At 38.2% G+C, this 20,688-nt stretch overlaps 3 protein-coding genes and 1 pseudogene across 3 annotated transcripts; 3 read left to right on the top strand and 1 right to left on the bottom strand.

Annotated features, from left to right (window-relative positions):
• Positions 1-1,093: 1,093 nt before the first annotated feature.
• Positions 1,094-4,151, top strand: LOC112176062 (disease resistance protein RPM1). The gene has a single exon (XM_024313880.2). It carries the CDS (start codon positions 1,227-1,229, stop codon positions 4,068-4,070), a length of 2,844 nt encoding a protein of 947 aa, XP_024169648.1. The 5' UTR covers positions 1,094-1,226; the 3' UTR covers positions 4,071-4,151.
• Positions 4,152-6,510: 2,359 nt separating this feature from the next.
• Positions 6,511-8,846, top strand: LOC112176064 (annotated as a pseudogene).
• Positions 8,847-10,726: 1,880 nt separating this feature from the next.
• On the top strand, positions 10,727-14,249 carry LOC112176775 (disease resistance protein RPM1). Its single transcript, XM_024314854.2, has one exon. It carries the CDS (start codon positions 11,038-11,040, stop codon positions 13,888-13,890), a length of 2,853 nt encoding a protein of 950 aa, XP_024170622.1. The 5' UTR covers positions 10,727-11,037; the 3' UTR covers positions 13,891-14,249.
• Positions 14,250-15,024: 775 nt separating this feature from the next.
• On the bottom strand, positions 15,025-16,227 carry LOC112179654 (succinate dehydrogenase assembly factor 1, mitochondrial). Its single transcript, XM_024318108.2, has 2 exons — positions 16,035-16,227; positions 15,025-15,627 (listed from the first exon to the last, which is right to left on the bottom strand). The coding sequence occupies exon 2, from the start codon at positions 15,543-15,545 to the stop codon at positions 15,258-15,260; it is 288 nt and encodes a 95-aa protein (XP_024173876.1). The 5' UTR covers positions 15,546-15,627; positions 16,035-16,227; the 3' UTR covers positions 15,025-15,257.
• Between the last annotated feature and the right edge of the window lie 4,461 nt (positions 16,228-20,688).

The following is a 20,688-nucleotide window of genomic DNA, read 5'->3' as shown; positions in this document are numbered from 1 at the left end:
GTTTGTATTTATAATGGTAAATTGCAGTTTTGGATGCCTTAACGATCACCAAATTGGATGAAATTTTGCAGAGGTGATCTATACATTATGACCTAAAAACTGAACGGTTAAGATGTGAAAATGTGGCCGGAAAGTGGGGGAAAACGGGAAATCTGTACCTAAGAAAAGGTACGGACGTCCGTAGCGGAGACGGACTATATATATATATATATATATATATATATATATATATACGGAGAGGATCGAGAGCGGACGTTCGCACTTTCGCTAAAGTGCGGACGGCGACGCAGCAGCTCTGCTCGGGGCACGACGGAGCGGCGGAGCATGTCGGACGGACCTGTCTGCAGTAGGGTGGAGTCGCCGGCGACGAGGTTGCAGTTGCAGGTCGGCAGGTCGGGTCGCTGCCCAGAAACCTGCAACCCCGACCTGCTCCGACCTCAATCGCTGCCCAGACGCGTCTGGGAAGCCTCCGTCCGGCAAGCTCCACGCCGTCTTCGCTGCCTGGAACAGCCTGCTGTGTCACCGTCCGCACTTTAGCGAAAGTGCGGACGTCCGCTGTAGATCGGGCCTCTATATATATATATATATATATATTTCTAAAGCTTTCGCTATATATGATGCTAGAAAATTTGCAGTAGTTGGTTAGAACAACTTGATCGAGGAGATGAGCTGAGTCAGAATAATCAATGCTGACAGTTGAGGTTGATATATTTCTAAAGCTTTAGCTATATATGATGATGCTACAAAATTTGCAGTAGTTGGTTAGAACGTTTCTTTCCATCGAGATTTGTTTATTATTAAATACAGATAGAACAATGTGATCTGGTTATTAGATTATTAAGTTAAACTAAGAAAATTGCCAGGAAGTTTACAAAGGAATTAAGGAACATTCAAGGTAATGAGAAATTTGAGATGCAGGTATAGAAGACCAAATGAGCATCTTGACAATTTCTTTGAAGCAGTGCTAATACCAATGGATAAAAAAGAAGAGACAACTACACAGTATTGGGAAACTAGATGATTTCTTTGGAAAATGTCGCAGCAGTTGACCCTGATGGTAGATGGTTTTGACTTTTGACACAAGTTTAAAAAGAGAAGGCTTCCCCATGAAAGATCACTCAACAATATCAGCTCAAACATAAGACAAAAACCTTTTCTCCTAGCACAGACATATTATCTGTTCAGAAACCCAGAAAAACAAAAGCCAAATAGCACTACAAAAAGAAATGGCAGAAAGTGTAGTGACCTTTTTAGTTGGCAAGGTCAAGTCACTACTGGAAGGAGAGGTGAACCTATTGTCAGGGATCCAAGCACAGGTCAAGGACATGGTTAATGAATTAGAGCGCATTCAGGCGTTCTTAAGGGTTGCTGATGCAAGGGAAGACGGTGACCCTCAACTCAAAGTGTGGGTCAAACAAGTCAGAGAAGTGGCTCATGAGATGGAAGATGCCCTGGATAAATTCAGGCTTTCCTATTCCAATGACCCCCTGCGTGGCTTTCGTACTTCACTTAAGAAGCTTACTTGCATCATAAAGAAATGGAAAGTTTGCCATGAAATTGCTGCTGATATTGAAGGGCTAAACTCCAAAGTCAGAAGCCTCAGAGAGAGACGTGACGCATACAATCTTGTTGGCGAAGCTGACTCCACCTCTTCTCGTCGGATTGGGCAACGTCACTTTGGTCAAGGGGATGCCCTCTTACTGGAAGCAGCTGATCTTGTGGCAATCAGGGAGCCTAAAAAACAGCTGATCGAGTTGCTTATGAAGCATGAGCCAGGACGCCAGGTGTTATCAGTGGTTGGGATGGGAGGATTGGGGAAAACTACCTTGGTTAAGCAAGTGTATGAGGATCCCAAGGTTAAGAAACACTTTAAGGTTCACGCCTGGATCACTGTTTCTCAGTCAGTCAATATGAACCAGCTCCTAAGACTCATGATTCATAACATCTTCCAAGTTATTCATAAACCACCTGAGGAAGAGGTTGATAGCATGGACAACAACCAGCTACGTGAGAGAATCAAAAAATTGCTGCAGCAAAGTAGGTACCTGATTGTTCTTGATGATTTATGGCACATAGATGCTTGGGATGTGATAAATCATTCAATCCCCAATAACAAACTTGGTAGTCGAGTAATGCTCACTACTCGTAATCATGCAGTAGCACATGCCTCTTGCTTGGGGAAGCAAGGTATGATCTACCTTTTAGAGCCCTTATCTGTAGAAGAGTCTCGGTCTCTTTTATACAAGAAGACATTTCAGGCAGACTCATGCCCGCCAAACTTGAAGAGCATTTGTGACTGCATCTTAAGCAAATGTGGAGGACTGCCCCTAGCAATTGTAGCAATTGGCGCTGTTCTAGCTGCAAAAGACAAGAGGATTGTAGATGAATGGACTGCTATTTGTACAAGTATTGGTGCCGAGATTCAGGAAAATGATCATCTTGACAATATGAAGAAATTACTGTATCTCAGTTTCAGTGATTTACCTTACCAGCTGAAATCGTGTTTCTTGTATTTGAGCATCTTTCCTGATCTCTACAGAATTGAGCGTATGAGATTAATTCGGTTATGGTTAGCTGAAGGATTTCTGATCGAAATGGAAGGAAAGACACCAGAAGAAGTTGCAGAGAGTTACCTTAAGGAGCTATGGGACAGAAGTTTGATTCAGGCAGCAGAAACAGCAACTGATGGGAGAGTCAAATCATATCGTATCCACAATGTTTTACGAGAGATTGTCATTTCAAAGTCCAAAGAGCAAAATTTTGCAGCAATGGAGAAAGAGAAAGATATAGTGTGGCCAGAAAAAGTTCGAAGACTATCAATAGTTAACTCGGTGCAGAATGTACAAACGAAGAGGACTCCATCCACACTTCGCTCTTTACTCATCTTTGGGGTAGAAGGTTCACTTTCTGACTTTTCCATACCAAAATTATTTCCTATAGGTCTTCAGTTGCTTACTGTATTAGACTTGCAAGGTGCACATATAGAGGTCTTTCCAAAAGAGGTTGTCAAGCTGGTTCTTCTCAGGTTTCTTAGCCTGAGGAGTAGCAAGGTGAAACAAATTCCAACCTCCATCAAGAAGCTAAGATACTTACAGACTCTGGACCTTAAACACTCCCATGTCGTTGAATTGCCAGCTGAGATTTTGAATCTCAAGCAACTTCGCCATCTCCTGGTATATCGTTATGAAGTTGAGTCTTATGCACGCTTTAATTCCAAATATGGAGTTAAGGTTCCTGCAGGAATATGTGGCTTGGAAAATCTCCAAAAGCTGTGTAAAATAGAGGCAAATCAAGACAATGGTGCTTTAATGGCAGACCTTGAAAGATTGACTCAACTAAGGAGGTTAGGCATTTTAAAGTTGAGAGAAGAAGATGGACTAGCCTTATGTTTATCCATTCAAAAGATGAAAAACCTTCGCGCATTGTCTGTATCTTCAGGAGAGAAGGAAGGGACAATTGATCTGAGCCATATTTCTTGTGCTCCTGAATTTCTTCAGCGACTGTACTTGACAGGTCGTTTAGAAAACTTACCACACTGGATTTCTTCTCTTCAAAACCTGGTCCGACTGTTTCTAAAATGGAGTCGGTTGAAGGAAGATCCTGTTGTCCATCTTCAACGCTTGCCAAATTTGGTACATCTTGAACTCCTACAAGTTTATGATGGGGAAAGCTTGCATTTTGAGGCAGGAGGGTTTCCAAATCTGAAGTTACTAGGTATTGATAAATTAGAAGAACTTCAATTGGTAAAGATAGATAAGGGAGCAATGCCTTGTCTAGAAAAGCTTATTATCCAACGCTGTAAATTGTTGAAGAAGGTCCCATATGGCATTGAATTCTTAACCAGTTTGAAGTTGCTTGAATTTTTCGATATGCCAGATGAATTAATCATGCCACTACATCCAGATGATGGAGAAGATCATTGGAGAGTCGCTCATGTCCCGGCAGTTTATTATTCCTATTGGAAAGGTGGCGGTTGGGATGTCTACTCATTAGTCAATGACGGGGAGGGATTTCATCATGGTACTTCTGCCATAAGGAGGCTCGAACCTAATATACTATGGAAGGTCTAGCTTTAGGTTCTGCTTACAAATAACTGTAAAGAATCCTGTGGAAGCAAGTTCTAAAGAATTGTTTTATTATTTTCTTGTTTATGCCTTCCTAATAATTTTCAATTATTCAGGAGTCAGGACATCGTTAGTTTTTTTTTTTTTTTTACCTAATTGTGGGAATTATAGAGATCGTTTTCTCTTGTCTGCACTGTACGTATTCCGATGACATTCGTTGTTTTAGGAGGTTTTCTGTTTTGGCTTGACATTCTTCTTTCCTAGTTGAGTGGACAGAACAACTTCCTGAAGAGAGAAGAGAACTATAGGAGCCTAGGAGGATATATTATGATTCTACGTACACTGCTAGCTCCTGACAATTAGCGTTTCTAAAATTTAAGTTACCAAACAGTTTTTGAACTCCCACTGAATCGCCAGTAAGAATTTTAGGTTTGATTTGGTTTGGGGTTGTGTTTGCGAAGGTGGATATGAAAATGGGTGAGTCTGGTTGGTGTTGGAAACTTAGAATTTAAGTGGGAAGGATTGGCTTGAGGACTAAGATTGACACTAACTTACTATCCCTAGCAAAAATTCTAGATAGGAATATGCAATGTACAAAGCATATTATCAACACTGCAAATATCAAAACGGAATACAATGCGGAGAATCGACAATTGATCGACATCTCAAATGTTACCGACCTATAATAGCAAACCTTACAGTTCCTATTTTGCAAATGTTACTGTTACTGCCGAAAAAGAAAGGACGTTCTATGGGAAACTAGGTTTTGGTGTGGTTCCTAACAAATATATAAATTTAGAACACAATTCACCTGTATCTTTAAAAGCAAAGCTAAAGGTAATGATGCAAGAAAATTCAGAAAGTTATGTTAGAAATGGATTCGAATTAAGGCTCTTATCCAACAACTTCAAGATTCAAAAATTGATCGGTCCATGGAGGTTGTTGTAACAGAAAAAGTGAAGACATTTTTTTCTTGCATTCAGTGTTTAGGTCCATGATTGTTCCATGCTCATTTTAGCTGGCTCTATTTCTTCAAAAATTAATTACTTTTTGAATGTAATTAGGCATCACATACTAAAAATGCTCTTATCTTTCCTGCATTCAGTGTTTAGATCGAGGATCGACTATTTTGATGATGTAGAACAGATAGCGGTCCAATTTCAAGAACAATTGGATCGTGCTAAGGGTGGAAACCGAAAAGGGACTAGTAGACGTGAAATGGGCCTCCGGAGTCCGATCGGGACGCACTTCAGCTTTCCGGAAAGGGAATCGCGCCAGAAGGCAAACTCGTAGCTATGCCACGACGTGTGACCTTTTTCGGGCTTTCGGGATCGTTTAGGGCCTCAAAACGGCATTTTTCTATTTTAACCGTTTTTGGTTTTCTTAGTTATTTTTGGATTGTTTTCGTTTTTATCCATGGGCCTTAGGGTTTCGTTGTTAGTCGCCCTAGGGTACTTTTCTCTTATTTATGCAGCCGCAAGCGGCTGCAGAAGGCATCTTATCATCTTTTATCAATATATTGAGATTATTCTCTTTTATCTCTGGTGGACTCCAGAATCGTTTGCTTAGGTTTATTGCTGGTAAACCTAGTTTATCATTCCGACTGCGTCATTTGCCCTTATATATTGATGTACTCATACTAAAGTCCGATGTATATTATGAATTTCAATTAATGCATTTTAGTTTCTTGATAAAAAAAAAAGGCTATTAAATAACATAGTGACTATGATTTTATGAAATTCACAGCCATTATCAACAGAGGAGCTCGCATGATCACAAACTTTGTATGTAACTATTGCTGTTTGTCAAAGTTCAACTTGGGGAGAACCATTCCAGTTCTCATTGATCGGTTCATTAGTCCTTAATTGTTTTTTTTTTCTTCGTTTTTGTTCTGGGATTAAAATTTTCCTCTTTCATCTTTGTTGTTTGATCTATTTTTCTGGTATCAGAGCTACTTTTCTGGTTTCTAGATATAAATTAAGACAAAAGGAAGAGAACACGAAAAACATAATAGTTTATATCATTGCTAGGAGCATAAGGTTTTTGTGTGATATTAGATTTGTCTCATCTTTCATGGTGTAGCCTTCTCAACTTCTCTCTATCTTTAAAAGCTGTATCAAAAGTCAAACTTTAAAACCATCCACCTTCTCCATCAGGGTCAACTGGTGCTCTACTTGTTTATCCCATGGGTTATTAGTTATTACTAGCTAGCTACCTCACAAAAGAAGTCAAGATGCTCATTTGGTTTGCTATACCTGCTTATAATTCTCAGTACTTTCATTGGCTTAAGTTGAATCTGGAAGAGTTAGGAGCTGTTTTCCAGGGATTTGATGGTGCTTGGGTCGAGGGTAAGTAGTGCGCAGCATGTTGGTTTTGAAATTTGAGAATAATTAAGTAAAGAAACACCAAATGAGCATCTTCAACTTTTCTTAATCCAATTGTTTATAACAAGTAGAGCCAGCTACACAGTATTGGGCAGCATGTAGCACCAGTTGACCTCACAGTAAATGGTTTTTATACAACCTTTAAAAAGAGAATGCTGCCTCCTGAAAGATCACTCAACAATACCAACTCCAACATCTACACCAAAACCATATTCACCTAGCAAGAACAGGCCTAATTAATAGCATTATCAAGCAGAGCAATGGCAGAAAGTGTAGTTGCCTTTTTAGTCGGCAGGCTCAGGACGTTACTCGTAGATGAGGTGAAACTATTATCAGGGATCAAAGCACAGGTGGAGGACATGGTTGAGGAATTAGAGTGCATACAGGCATTCTTAAGGGTTGCTGATGCAAAGGAAGACAGCAACCCTCAGCTCATAGTGTGGGTTAAACAAGTTAGAGATGTGGCTCATCAGATGGAAGATGCCCTTGATAAATTCAGGCTTTCCAATTCACATGATGTCCAGCGTGGACTCCATGCTTTCCTTCAAAAGCTTTCTTGCATCATCATGAAACCGAAAGCTTGCCATCACATTGCAGCTGATATTCAACTCCTACAGTTGAATGTCCAAACGCTCTCAAAGGGACATAACAGATACCAACTTTATGATCAAGGTCTGCAATGTCAGTTTGGTCAAGTTTATGTCCTTTCACCAGAAGAGGCTGAGCCTGTGGGAATTGGAGAACGCAAAGAGAAGCTGATTGAGATGCTTATGTTGAATGTTTTCCGACAGCAGGTGGTTCCAGTAGTTGGAATGGGAGGATTAGGAAAACTACCTTGATAAAACAAATATACAAGGATGCCAGAGTTAAGAATCATTTTAAGGTACATGCTTGGATCACTGTTTCTCAATCCTACAAGATAAACCAGCTCCTAAAACGTCTTATCTATGAAATCTACCAAGTTATGAGGAGAATGGTTCCCAAAGATGAAGAAGTTGAAAGCATGCATGACTACCAGCTAATACAGAGAATAAGAGAATTGCTGCAGAATACTAGGTACCTGATTGTTTGGGATGATCTATAGCACATATCTGACTGGGAGGCCATCAATCATGCGTTGCCAAAAAACAATCGTGGTAGTCGAGTAATGCTCACTACATGATGTTAATGTAACCTCTGCCTCTTGCTTGGGGAACCATGACATGTTCTACCGTTTAGAGCCCTTATCACCTGAAGATTCTTGGACTCTTTTCTGCAGAAAGATATTTCAGAAGAACTCATGCCCTCCTCACTTGGAGCAAATTTGTCATTCCATCCTACGCAAATGAGAGGGACTGCCCCTGGAAATTGTGGCAATTGGCGCTGTTCTGGCTTTAAAAGACGAGAGAAATGTTCGTGAATGGTATGCTATTGATCATAGTATTGGAGCTGAAATAGAGGGAAATTCGACTTGACAGCATGAAAAATCTGCTGTATCTCAGTTTCAGTGATTTACCCTACCATCTCAAATCTTGTTTCTTGTATCTGAGCATGTTTCCTGATCACTACAAAATCGACCATATGAGAATAATTCAATTGTGGTTGGCTGAAGGATTTGTCAGAAAAAGCCAAGGAATGACACCGGAAGAAGTTGCAGAGGGTTACCTCAGAGAGCTATTGCACAGAAGTTTGGTTCATGCAGCAGAAACAGAAACTGATGGGAGAATTAAATCATATTACATCCATGATCTTTTATGTGAGATTGCAATTTTGGAGTCTAGAGAGCAAAACTTTGCAGCAATAGGAAAAGAGCATGGTACAATTTTACCTGCAAAAGTTCGACGACTCTCAATTGTTGACGTACTGCCAAATGTACAACATACAAGGACAACATCTCAACTTCGTTCTTTGCTCATTATTGGGGTAGAAAAATCAACTACTGATTTTTCCGTACCAATATTGTTTCCTAATGGTCTTCAGTTGCTTACTGTACTAGACTTGGAAGGTGCACATTTGGAGAAGTTTCCAAGAGAAGTTGTCAAGCTTCTTCTTCTCAAGTATCTTAGCCACGAGAAATGTGCCAGTTGAAGTAGTCACGCCTCTATATCCAGATGGAAAAGATCATTGGAAAGTCGTTCATGTCCCAGAAGTCTATTATTCCTATCAGAGAGGTGGCGACTGGAATGTCTGTTCATTAGTCAATGAAGGGTTTGATTCGCGTACTTCTGCCACGAGAAGGCTTGAACGAAATACTGTATGGAAGGTGTAGTTTCAGGTTCTGCTTATAAACACATGTAAAGAATCCTTGCAAGCAACTTTTGAGGATTGAACTTCTACCACTGCACCAATCTGAATTATTTAATTTCTCCTTTCTTTTTGCCTTCCAAATAATCATCTGTTATTCAGGACAAAATGCCTAAAGTTGTTTGTAGCTTACTTTTCTATTTTCTGTACTATTTTCTAGTTTTACCCATTGAGTGGTTCTAGTTGGACCTCCAAATTTGCTATTTGGACCTCCCATACTTAATACACCTCTAATTTACTTTTTAGAATACTTGAAAAGCTAAGTAGACCTCCTTATTTTTACCAAAATGCCCTTGAACATGAGATACAACAATCTGTTATTCTACTTTTTATCTCTATCTTCAACCACGAGAAGAAAAATGAATCAAAATCACATAACATTGCTCTATTATTATTTATTAGTAGGTCTCTCCTCTATCAAAATTAATCAGACGGTTGGTTCTCGATCTTGATATGTTATTGGAACCCCTTTGAATTTGCTAAAAGAATGTTGTTGTCCTTATTTGTCTTTTCATATAAGTTGACAAAGTCAATTAATAACCTAAAAAAATTGGAGGTCCAAATATCAAATTTGGAGGTCCAACTAGAACCACCCTTACCCATTATGGAGAGCAAGTTTTCTTCTTCTTTTCTTCAGACCTATCAGTAACATTCTTTTTTTCAGGAGGTGGTAGGTATATGAGGTTAAAATTATTCTTAAATTGTCTCTTGACTTAATTGTTTCTTAATTGAGTTGACAGCGACCTTTCTAAAATTATAGTTACCAAACAGTTTCCCAACTCCCACTGAAACTACCAATTAATTAGAGTCTTCGGTTTGATTTGGCTAAGGGTTGTGTTTGTGAAGGTGGGGATGAAATTGGTGGGTCTGGTTTGTGTTGGAGTTGAAGGTCGGGAAGGTTTGCCTTGAGGTCTAAGTTGTCACCGACTATTAGGTAGATTGTTACCAATCCATTGTTTGTCCAAGTTGTCACCGACTATCATGTAGATTGTTACCAATCCATAGTAATAATTGTAGAAACGTATGGTTGTTTTCAACCTGATATATAATCCTTCTAAAAAAAATAAAATAATAAATTTTTTACTCTCGAAATAACATAAAGGACAAACAATGCTTAGATAATCCAAACATAATCAACATCAATGTTAACTGACCTATCAGCAAAACTTACTGTTGCCAAAGCCATAATTACACAAATGACTTAAATGAGCAAATGATCAGTAACACTTTGCCAATGTTACTAACGCGTGTTGTTCAGTAGGGGAAACTGGCTTTTTAGCAAATGGCTGGAAGACAGACCAAGTCAGATGAATGGGTGTTGACTGCCGAGGTTGATTTGAAAGGAACAAAACTGATTCGAATATTCTAAAGCTTAGCTAAAGGTGATGTTGCAACGGAATTCAGAGTCCTTTTCTTTCAGATTGCATTATGATATGTGGCCACAAGTCGGTTATTTTCTCAGTTAAGTAACTTTGTTATTTTGATTAGTTCCTAATTCAGAAGATGATTGGGTCAGTCAAGCCTACTATTCAATTACTTATTTACTTATTTCAAGATTGGGAATGTTTAGATGGCTACTAAGACAAATTGCCTGATACTTTACAAGGAGAAATCAAGAATGAGGAAGGTACAATGTAATAAGAAAGTGGAGAATATACAGGTATGTTAGACCCTTGACTATTTCTTTAATTTTCAAAAAACTATTGGATACCTAGTATTCCAGAATATTGGACAACTGGACTTTTCTTTGTGACATGTAGCACCAATAGACCCTGATGTAGATGGTTTCCACAAAACCTTTGAAAAAGAAGAAGCCTACCCCATGAAAGATCATTCATAAATTTTGCCTGATAGCACTTGCAGGTTTGTTTGTGTTTCTGAGGATAGATAATATATTTGTGGTAGGAGAGAAGAAAACTTTGTATGTGGTATTTGAGTTGATATTGTTGAATGATCTTTCATGGGGTAGACTTCTTCTGTTTTTAAAGGTTTTGTGGAAACCATCTACATCAGGGTCAATTGGTGCTACATGTCACAAAGAAAAGTGCAGTTGCCCAACATACTAGAATACTGGTATCCAATAGTTTTTGAAAACTAAAGAAATAGTCAAGGGTCTAATTAATATACCTGTATATTCTCCAATTTCTCATTACATTGTACCTTCCTCATTCTTGATTTTTCCCTGTAAGATCATTCAACAATATCAACTCAAATACCACATACAAAGCTTTTCTTCTCTCCTACCACAAATATATTATCTGTCCTCAGAAACACAAACAAACCTGCAAGTGCTATCAGGCAAAGAAATGGCTGAAAGTGCAGTCACCTTTTTGGTGGACAGGCTCACGACATTACTCGAAGAAGAGGTGAAACTCTTGTCCGGGATCCGAGAACAGGTCGAGGACCTGGTTGATGAATTGGAGCGCATCAAGGCCTTCTTAAGGGTTGCTGATGCAAAGGAAGACAGCAATCCTCAGCTCAAAGTGTGGGTTAAACAAGTCAGAGATGTAGCTCATGAAATGGAAGATGCCCTTGATAAATTCAGGCTTTTCCATTCACACGATCACGGTCATGGATTCCAAGCTTCCCTTCATAAGCTTTCTTGTATCATCAAGAAATGGAAAGCTAAGCATCAAATTTCTGCTGATATTCAAAGAATAAACTCAAAAGTCAAAAACCTCTACGAGGGACATGAGAGATACAAACTTGTTGACCAAGCTGGCTCCAACTCTGCTCGTCTGGTTCAGCACCACAAGTTTGATCAAGGGGATGCCCTTTTACTGGAAGAGGCTGATCTTGTGGCCATTGGCGAGCGCAAAAAGCAACTGATTGAGTTGCTTATGAAGGAAGACACTGGACGCCAGGTGGTTCCAATAGTTGGGATGGGTGGACTGGGGAAAACTACCTTGGTAAAGCAAGTCTACGAGGATCCAAAAGTTCAGAAACGTTTCAAGGTACATGCTTGGATCACTGTTTCTCAATCATTCAAGACAAGTCAGCTCCTAAGACACATGATCAATAATATCTTCAAAGTTATCCAGAAACCGGTTCCTGAAGATGAAGAAGTTGAAACCATGGATAACAATCAGCTAAGAGAGAGAATCAAAAAATTGCTGCAGAATAGTAGGTACCTGATTGTTCTTGATGGTATATGGCATATATCGGACTGGGATGCCATCAATCATGTAATGCCGAACAACAATCGTGGTAGTCGAGTAATGCTCACTACTCGCTATGTTAATGTAGCCTCTGCCTCTTGCTTGGGGAACCATGACATGCTCTACCATTTAGAGCCCTTATCTCCAGAGGATTCTTGGACTCTTTTCTGTAAGAAGACATTTCATGGAGAGTCATGCCCACCAAATTTGGAGGAAATTTGTCAATCCATCCTGATGAAATGCAGGGGACTGCCCCTTGCAATTGTGGCCATCAGCTCTGTACTAGCTTTAAAAGACAAGAGAAATGTGGATGAATGGGCTGCTGTTTCTGGAAGCATTGGAGCTGAAATTGACGGAAATGATCAACTTTACAACCTGAAAAAATTTCTGTATCTCAGTTACAGTGATTTACCATACCATCTGAAATCTTGTTTCTTATATCTGAGCATCTTTCCTGATCTCTACAAAATTGAGCATATGAAATTAATTCGGTTATGGTTAGCTGAAGGATTTGTTATTGGAAAAGAGGGAAGGACACCAGAAGAAGCTGCAGAGAGTTACCTCAGAGAGTTATTGGACAGAAGTTTGATTCAAGCAGCAGAAACATCAACTGATGGGAGAGTTAAATCATATCGCATCCATGATCTTTTACGGGAGATTGTCATTTTGAAGTCTAAAGAGCAAAACTTTGCAGCAATAGAAAAAGATCAAGGTACAATGTGGCCTGATGAGAAAGTTCGAAGACTATCAATAGTCAACACGCTGCAGAATATACATCAAAAGAGGACACCATCCCGACTTCGTTCGTTGCTCGTTTTTGGGGTAGAAGATTCACTTACTGATTTTCCCATACCAAAATTGTTTCATACCAGTCTTCAGTTGCTTACTGTATTAGACTTAGAAGGTGCACATCTGGAAATGTTTCCAATTGAGGTTGTCAAGCTTCTTCTTCTCAAGTACCTTAGCTTGAGGCATACAAAGGTAAAACAAATTCCAAGTTCCATCAAGAAGCTACAAAACCTAGAGACCTTGGACCTTAAACATTCGCATGTTGTTGAATTACCTGCTGAGATTTTGAATCTCAAGCGACTTCGTCATCTCCTGGTTTATCGTTATGAGGTTGAGTCATATGCCCGATTTAATGCCAGAAAAGGAGTTAAGATTCCGGCAGGGATAAGTAGCTTGCAATCGCTCCAAAAGCTCTGCTTTATAGAGGCAAATCAATACAGTGGTGCTTTAATGGCAGAGCTTGGGAGAATGAACCAACTAAGGAGGTTAGGCATTTATAAGTTGAGAGAAGAACATGGGGCCACCTTATGCTCATCCGTCCAAAATATGACCAGCCTTCGCTCGTTGTCTGTATTTTCAGCAGAGAAAGAGAAGATAATTGATCTTAGCCACATTTCTCGTGCTCCTCCATTTCTTCAGCGACTATACTTGGCAGGGCGTTTAGAAAACTTACCCCACTGGATTTCTTCTCTTCAAAACCTGGTCAGACTGTTTCTAAAATGGAGTCGGCTGAAGGAGGATCCTCTAGTACATCTTCGGGGTTTGCCAAACCTGGTACATCTTGAACTTTTACAAGTTTATGATGGAGAAAGCTTGCACTTTGAGGCAGGAGGGTTTCCAAGTCTGAAGTTATTAGGTATTGATAAATTGGATGAGCTACAATCAGTAACCATAGAGGAGGGAGCAATGCCTTGTCTAGAAAAGCTAATTATCCAGCGCTGCAAATGCTTGAAGAAGGTCCCATCTGGCATTGAACATTTAACCAATTTAAAGCTGCTTGAGTTTTTCGATATGCCAGATGAATTAATCATGCCACTACATCCAGATGGTGGAGAAGATCACTGGAAAGTCGCTCATGTTCCAGCTGTTTATTATTCATATTGGAGAGGTGGGGGTTGGGACGTCTATTCACTATTCAATGATGTAAAGAGTTTTAATTCGGGTACTTCTGCCGTGAGGAGGCTCGAACCTAATATTCTAGGGAAGGTGTAGTTCTGGATTCTGCTTATAAACTGAAGAGAATCTTTTGCTGCAACTGACGAACTGCTAATGACTGAACTTCTACCACTGCAAGGATATGAGTTTCTTTATATTTTTTTATTTTTTATTCTTCCATTCTTTTATGCCTAGGAAATAATTGTGCAGTATTCAGGACATGGTTTTTACCTGTTGACTAAAGTTGTTGGTAGATGCATTTTCAATTTACCTGTACTATTTTTAAGTTGTAACTATTGTACGGATCAAGTTTTCTTCTTCTCTTCAGAGCTTTTGGGTAACATTGTTTTTGGAGGTTGTACGACATGGGATCTTTTTGAAGGGAATCTTATTCATAGAGTGTCTTCACCTCATTATCTCCTCATCTAGTGGACATTTTATTATGTTGTTAAGAAAATGGTGAAATTCTAAGGGGGGTGTATTATCCTACCCTGCTCCCGAAAATATTTCTAGAATTTGATATACCAAACAGTTTCTCAACTCCAATGAAATTACCGAGTAACAGAAGACACTTCATTTAGAACAGGTTCCTGATACATGGGTTCCAGATGTTGAGAACCCTAAATTGGGCAAGCAATATCAAATCCTCATACATGAGTTCCTGATGTTTGTTTTTAAGTGTTGATATACATATCAATGACACATCCGCAGTACACTAAAAAAACAGATAAAATGGTCTCTGACAGAGGTTTCAGCGTTGAAAGTTTCATAATCATATTACAAGTAGGCTCCCTATATATATACTCTGTGAGAAACAGAAGGAAACTGAAATAAAAACACTAGAGTTCACATTGCTAGAGTTGTTGTCAAGGTTTCTTACTGTGATTAAGCAAATAGACAATCACAATGATTTCAATACTAGCCGGATGACTGTCATAATCAATGATTAGAAGATCATTATCCCAAGTTCCCAACTTTTTAAAGTTTTTGTTTACATGCAACTTTCTGTTAGGCTTATCAGAATTTAGTAATGTCCTGATTGTCCTCATCTATCTACACAACACAAGTAGTTATTGTTTACCTGTAGTATTCAGGCTTTCCGTATCAGCTTGTATTAAATCAGTGCTTAGGCTTTCTTATTGTCTAACAACAATTAGAAATACAAAAAAAAATGAAAAAAAGAAACAGGTGTTGGAGTATCAATAAAGTAACTCTTAAGATATTATTATTATAACAAAGTTAATCAATACACATTGCCTCAGAGGACCACAGTCATCAATATTGCACAGTTTAGAATTTCTCGATAGTGATTCAGATCAAGTATTTCTTTTCCTAACGTACTCTTTTATAAAAATGGATGAAATAAAATCTATCTCAGCAAGTAGATACAAATATCAAACGCTTACTTCAATGCGTAGGACGTTTCATTTCAGTCTTTCAGAGAAACTCACATTCAGGGCTGATAATCCAACAGTATCAGGGCTCTTGAGCTGATCAAGCTGTTTCCTTCCGCGGCGAACCAAGTACTCAATGTAAAGAAAATTCTTGCGGTCTACATTCTTGGCATTGTGGCGGAACTCATTCGACACAAGTGACTCAATCTTGGGTCGATCTTCAGCAGATTTTAAACGAGCTGCCCGCAAGAACCCTCTGTACAGACTAAGTACTTGTCTCTGCATTCCGGAAAGCCTTGGCCCACTGGAGGCTCCCATTTCACCGTCTTCTTATGTTCCGCACCGGATACAATTCTGTAGAGAGTTTCGAAAAGTACACAATCTTTTATATCTTTGGTATCTGCAGCAAATGCAACACAAATTAGTACCTTTCTTAGACTATAAGCTAAGTAAATCATGGTATCGAATTACTGAGACCCAAACCCAATAAATACAAAATTAAGATAGAATGCAAAATTGGGTAAACATAGCAGTAATATCATCTTTTGAATCGTGCATTCCCACAGAGGACATTCCTCATACACATGGTGGGCATTACAGAAAATGTGGGTGCTAGGGATTCCGAGTCAAGAATCTGGATTCCAGATACGTTTTGTGGAAAGTGATAACCCAACGAAATTGATATGTAGATGCAATGAGGAAACGAAAACGGATCATTTGGAATTGCAATTGAAGAATTCCAGGCAACATTTTACATTGAAAAGTATGAATAAAGTGGAGCAACCAAACAGAGAAGAAGAAATTAACCTTGGTTAATCACAACAACTGATGTTGGGCTCCAATTAAGTCAGATTTGAATCGATTGGGAAAGCAGCTGTACGAGTTTTGAAACGATTGGCCGTAAAATCCATCTCTCTACTGTATGTTATAACTAATTTTTAATTTCCGAATTAAAATATCTGTGTGGTATTCGGCACTACTATGTGTTCATGGTCTTGATCACTAGGGACACCAAGTCGCCCATGTGTTCATGTAGTGGGAACAAAAATAAGAAAAATTGGATTAATCACCCGACAAGATTTTACGGACCAAATCAGATTGTCAAGAACTACATACACGTGTTAATTCGGCACTAATAAATAATTTTGTGTTTATTCAAAAAAATAATTTTGTGTTACCTAATGAGGTTAGTCTAGTAGAAGCATGTTAGGTTCAAACTTTTAAATTTCTCTGAAACTGTCGAAATTTCCGTAATTTTAATTTATCAATACAAAATTCATATGCTATATCATTTTCATCAAGAGTTTCCCGAAATTTTCCTTACATTTCCATGAAATTCTTAATTTCCGAAATATATATACACAAAATATATTTACAAAATTCACACCGAAATTTTATTCGAAATTTCTCTGAAACTTCTGTGAAATTTGTATGTTACCGACAATGAATTTTTTATTTCATACTTATGAAAATATGAAATTTTAATTTTTTTTTTTTCAATGAAGTTGAATACAATAAAAAAAAACTTTTTTGCTTTTATCTACTACAGAGTTGAATGCTCCAACCATAACATGAATCCCTTTTTGCTTCTTCTCAAATATCATATGCTTGATACAATGAAACACCATATTGGTTAATTCCCCAATATCCAATATATGGATTGCATGTGGGAATAGATCAACACATATATAATACCCATGTGATGAAGTACCAAAATCATTTCCAAAATTCATGTAATTGGGAGCAGTATTGTATGATACTGAATAAAAGCAGTTCAACCAGCTAGATCGAACCACATCATAGTAGCTTTTATATTCATTTTGTTCTACTTGTTCATTTCCATTCACGGGGTTTTGGTATTACATGCCCAGCCCCATTGTAATTTTCTAATTATTAGTGAAAATGGGTGATGGCCAAGCCTCTCACTGTTCCAGCCATTAAAAAAAAAAAAAAAGTAAATCACAATAACATTATCAATATATAGCACGTTTATAATTACAAATAGATAAAAACACTAGTTTAGCAACCTACTACAATACTAGTTAATTACTCGTCCATATTAAATATCATAATTCTATTATAAATGTATAATTTTAGAGATGTTACATTGTAAATATGTTTATTATAGGTTAGTTTAGTCCGTGTAAAAGTTTCATTCAAAAATATCATTTTATAAATGCAATTAATGTGATTTCTTTATTTTTAACTGAAATTTCCACCAAAATTGAAACTTTCTCTGAAATTTCCTTAAATTTGAAGTACTGAAATCAAAACCCGAAACTGAAATTTGAATCTTTGGCTAGACTGTAAGTGGGGCGGACGCTGCAGGGCTTCTCCTGGTAATAGGAGGTCTTTGGTTCGAACCCCGGCTTGCTAAAAACATCCATTGGGGAGGGGTCATACCCAAGTTGCTCCAACCCCCGGAGTGGTAGCTCACTAGGCCACCATTTTTGTAATAATAAAAAATAAAAAAAACAAACAAACAAAATCTTGCATTATCCTCTGTCACTCTAACAGCAAGTTCGTCCTTTGGGTCACTAAATTACTGACATTGCTCACTGTTTTTTTTATGTTTGTTTCCACCAGTTGGGTTTGGGTCACTGGATCAATTTCCAAACTAAGATGGGTCACTCTGGGTCAGTTTCCTATATTAAGTTTACTCATTGGGACACTGGGTCAGACATTGTTCACTACGTTTTTATGTTTATTTCCACATGTTGGGTCTAGGTCACTGGGTCAGTTTGAAAACTGACTTGGGTTAGTTTGTAAGTCAAGAAACTAACTCAAAAAGTGACCCAAGTTAATTAGTTTGAAAATTGAGGCAGTGATCCAAACCCAATGGGTGGAAACAAACATAAAAAAGTAATGAATAGTGTCTGACCCAGTGATCCAATGAACTAGTGACCCTGACCTACCCAACGAGTGAACTTGCTTTAATGAGATTTTTTTTTCTTGTCTTTTCAATATGAGAAACTATTAAGTAGTCCTACATTACGGAGTGTGTTTCATTTGAGAAACATGATTAGCCCACATAGGATCATAGGATTTCTTTTGCTTTTGATGAGAGACTCTGCACTAACTATGTCCTAGCATCCAGTAGAATGTAATCACATATAAAAGTAGAGCTGCCACTCAATCAGCTCAAACTGGTTGTAGCTTTGTAGGTGCTAACTTCAAAACCAAAGTTTTTGGTTTTGAAATTGAAATACCAATTTTTAACCAAATTTTTTGAATTTAATCATTTATACCATATTTAGTATTTATTTTGATTTTCGGTAATATCAATTTTACAATGAATATTCTTTTGAAATATAAATTAGAATGAACAATATGTGCTAGTTTTTTAAATATTTATAAATTGTCGTAAACTTTATGTTCATCTACTTATTGGATTATAGTTTATTTTTAGATTAAATTCAGTTTACTCTCCTGAACTTTGGGTCTAAAATCTGACTGGTCTTTGTATCCTCTTAAAAAAAAAAATTTAATCAGACTGGTCCTTGTACTCTCAAACGACATCACCCGAGTCCAAAATTTGAATTTACCTCCGAATGTAACGTCACTATAGCCGTTGGAGCTGACAAGGGGGCCCACACTTCAGATTTTTAAACCTTTAAGGAGGAAAGAATGGACAATTTGATCTATTTGCCTCCAAAATTTAAATCGAATCCTAATTTAATCCACAACATGACTTCTTTTTTTTTTTTTTTAAATGGGCTGGTGCAGTTTGAGGGCAACCACACCAAAACATGACTATTTGACCAAAACTTTTAATGGAAGAAACAATTGGACCCTAACCATCATTAAATTTCCAGAAAATGAACAAAATCTTTGGAAGCCAAATGAACAAAAAACTTGGCTATTTGACCAAAATCTAGAAATTTTGGAGAAAATGTTGTTCATAATTACCATAATTTGCAGCCAAATGGATGCATAAATGTGTATTTATATCCAAACTAACCAAAAACAACAGTTTGGATTGAGTTGCCAAAAATCTAGGTCTAATCATCTATGCAAAAAGATTAGACCTAGCAACCAAGGTTCTAAAAAACGCTAGGCGCTAGTCGGGCGGTAATCCGGGGCCTAGCTCCTCCAGCCTAGGCAGGGACTAGGCGTTTTTTATTATTATTATTATTTTTATTTTTATTACAAATATATATAGTGTGTTAATGTGTGTGTATTTTTTCCCTTTTAAAACTTTTTTTTTCCCGTTTCTTTTGGTTTTAATCTCCACTCTCAATCTTGTAATTATATTAATTAGTCTTAGGGCATAATTGTCATTTGCTAGTTGTGTGTGCTTAGAAGAAAGTCAAGAAACGAAGTCCAGATTCCTCGAAGCCTCTCAACTCTCCCATTTTTCTCTCTGCACTCTCCCAATTCTTCCTCTCACCAAAATTGATCATCAAACACAAAAATCTTCGTTGTCTTCATCAAGGAAAGCTTCATTCATCTACCAATCGATAGTTTTGTTGATCAGAGATTCCGACTTTAGATTCAAATTTCAATCCCCAACTTTCTCTCTTATCAGGTTCATCGCCGGAACTCCACTACCACCGACTCATCCGAGTGCGCTGGGTTGTTAGTTTTGATCAAGGGCTCTGTCGAGGATTGGGTTTTAGTTCAGAGAGAAGTCTCTAAAGACTATGGAGTTTGGGAGTTATCAATCTGGCCAGACGAATCGGAAAAAAAAAAAAAATCAACGCCCAACGCCCAAGAGTGTCCGCCTAGCACGCCTAGGCCGCCGCCTAGTGACTACGCCTAGCCAAAAATCTAAACGGTATGGTGACGCCTAGCTCCTAAGCGCCGCCCAACCCGTTTTTTTGAACCTTGCTAGCAACCATGCGACACAGCACATGGTTGCACAAAAAATTGTAAGTATGCATCTGTAAATCCTAACCTTGGTTGCTAATCTGATACCCATATTGCTCTATTTTGCACCATTCTTTGCATTATCTTGGATCCTGACAGATGTCCTTGATGAAGCTTGTGGTGGAGAAGCTGCTTTACCCTTGGTTGAAGCTAATTTACCATTGTTTAAAGCAGCTTTTGGTGGTCTTCCTCTGCCTGGAGTAGGTCCTCTTGCTGCCTTTGTTGCTGGCCTCTTTTCATCCCTCTTTTTCTGCAAAGAGATGTATATTTAGAAGCAACCAATGACCAACAAAAGCTTCAAACATACTTGTAAAATTAATTTACCTTTGTTGTTTCAGCTTTTTTTGTTGCCTTATCTCTGTGTTCATTCTTTGTCTTTAAGGGCTCTTTGGTACCCTTTGCCTACAGAAAATAAGTTGGTTAAACTATGATTAGTCCATAATAATCCAATAAATTTCTGAACCCTTAACAATCTCATAAGAAAAAAAATACCTGAGAAGATGATGTCTCTCTATTGTTCAACTTTCTCTTCTTGTTACCCTTAGCTGCCATTGTCTTAGGTGGGAGGTGTCTGTGACAACTCTTGATATTG

Source organism: Rosa chinensis, chromosome 7 (genome assembly GCF_002994745.2).
Source record: "Rosa chinensis cultivar Old Blush chromosome 7, RchiOBHm-V2, whole genome shotgun sequence".
NCBI classification, from domain to species: Eukaryota; Viridiplantae; Streptophyta; class Magnoliopsida; order Rosales; family Rosaceae; genus Rosa; species Rosa chinensis.
Note: the sequence above shows the minus strand (reverse complement) of the source record. Positions and strands in the feature narration are given on the sequence as shown.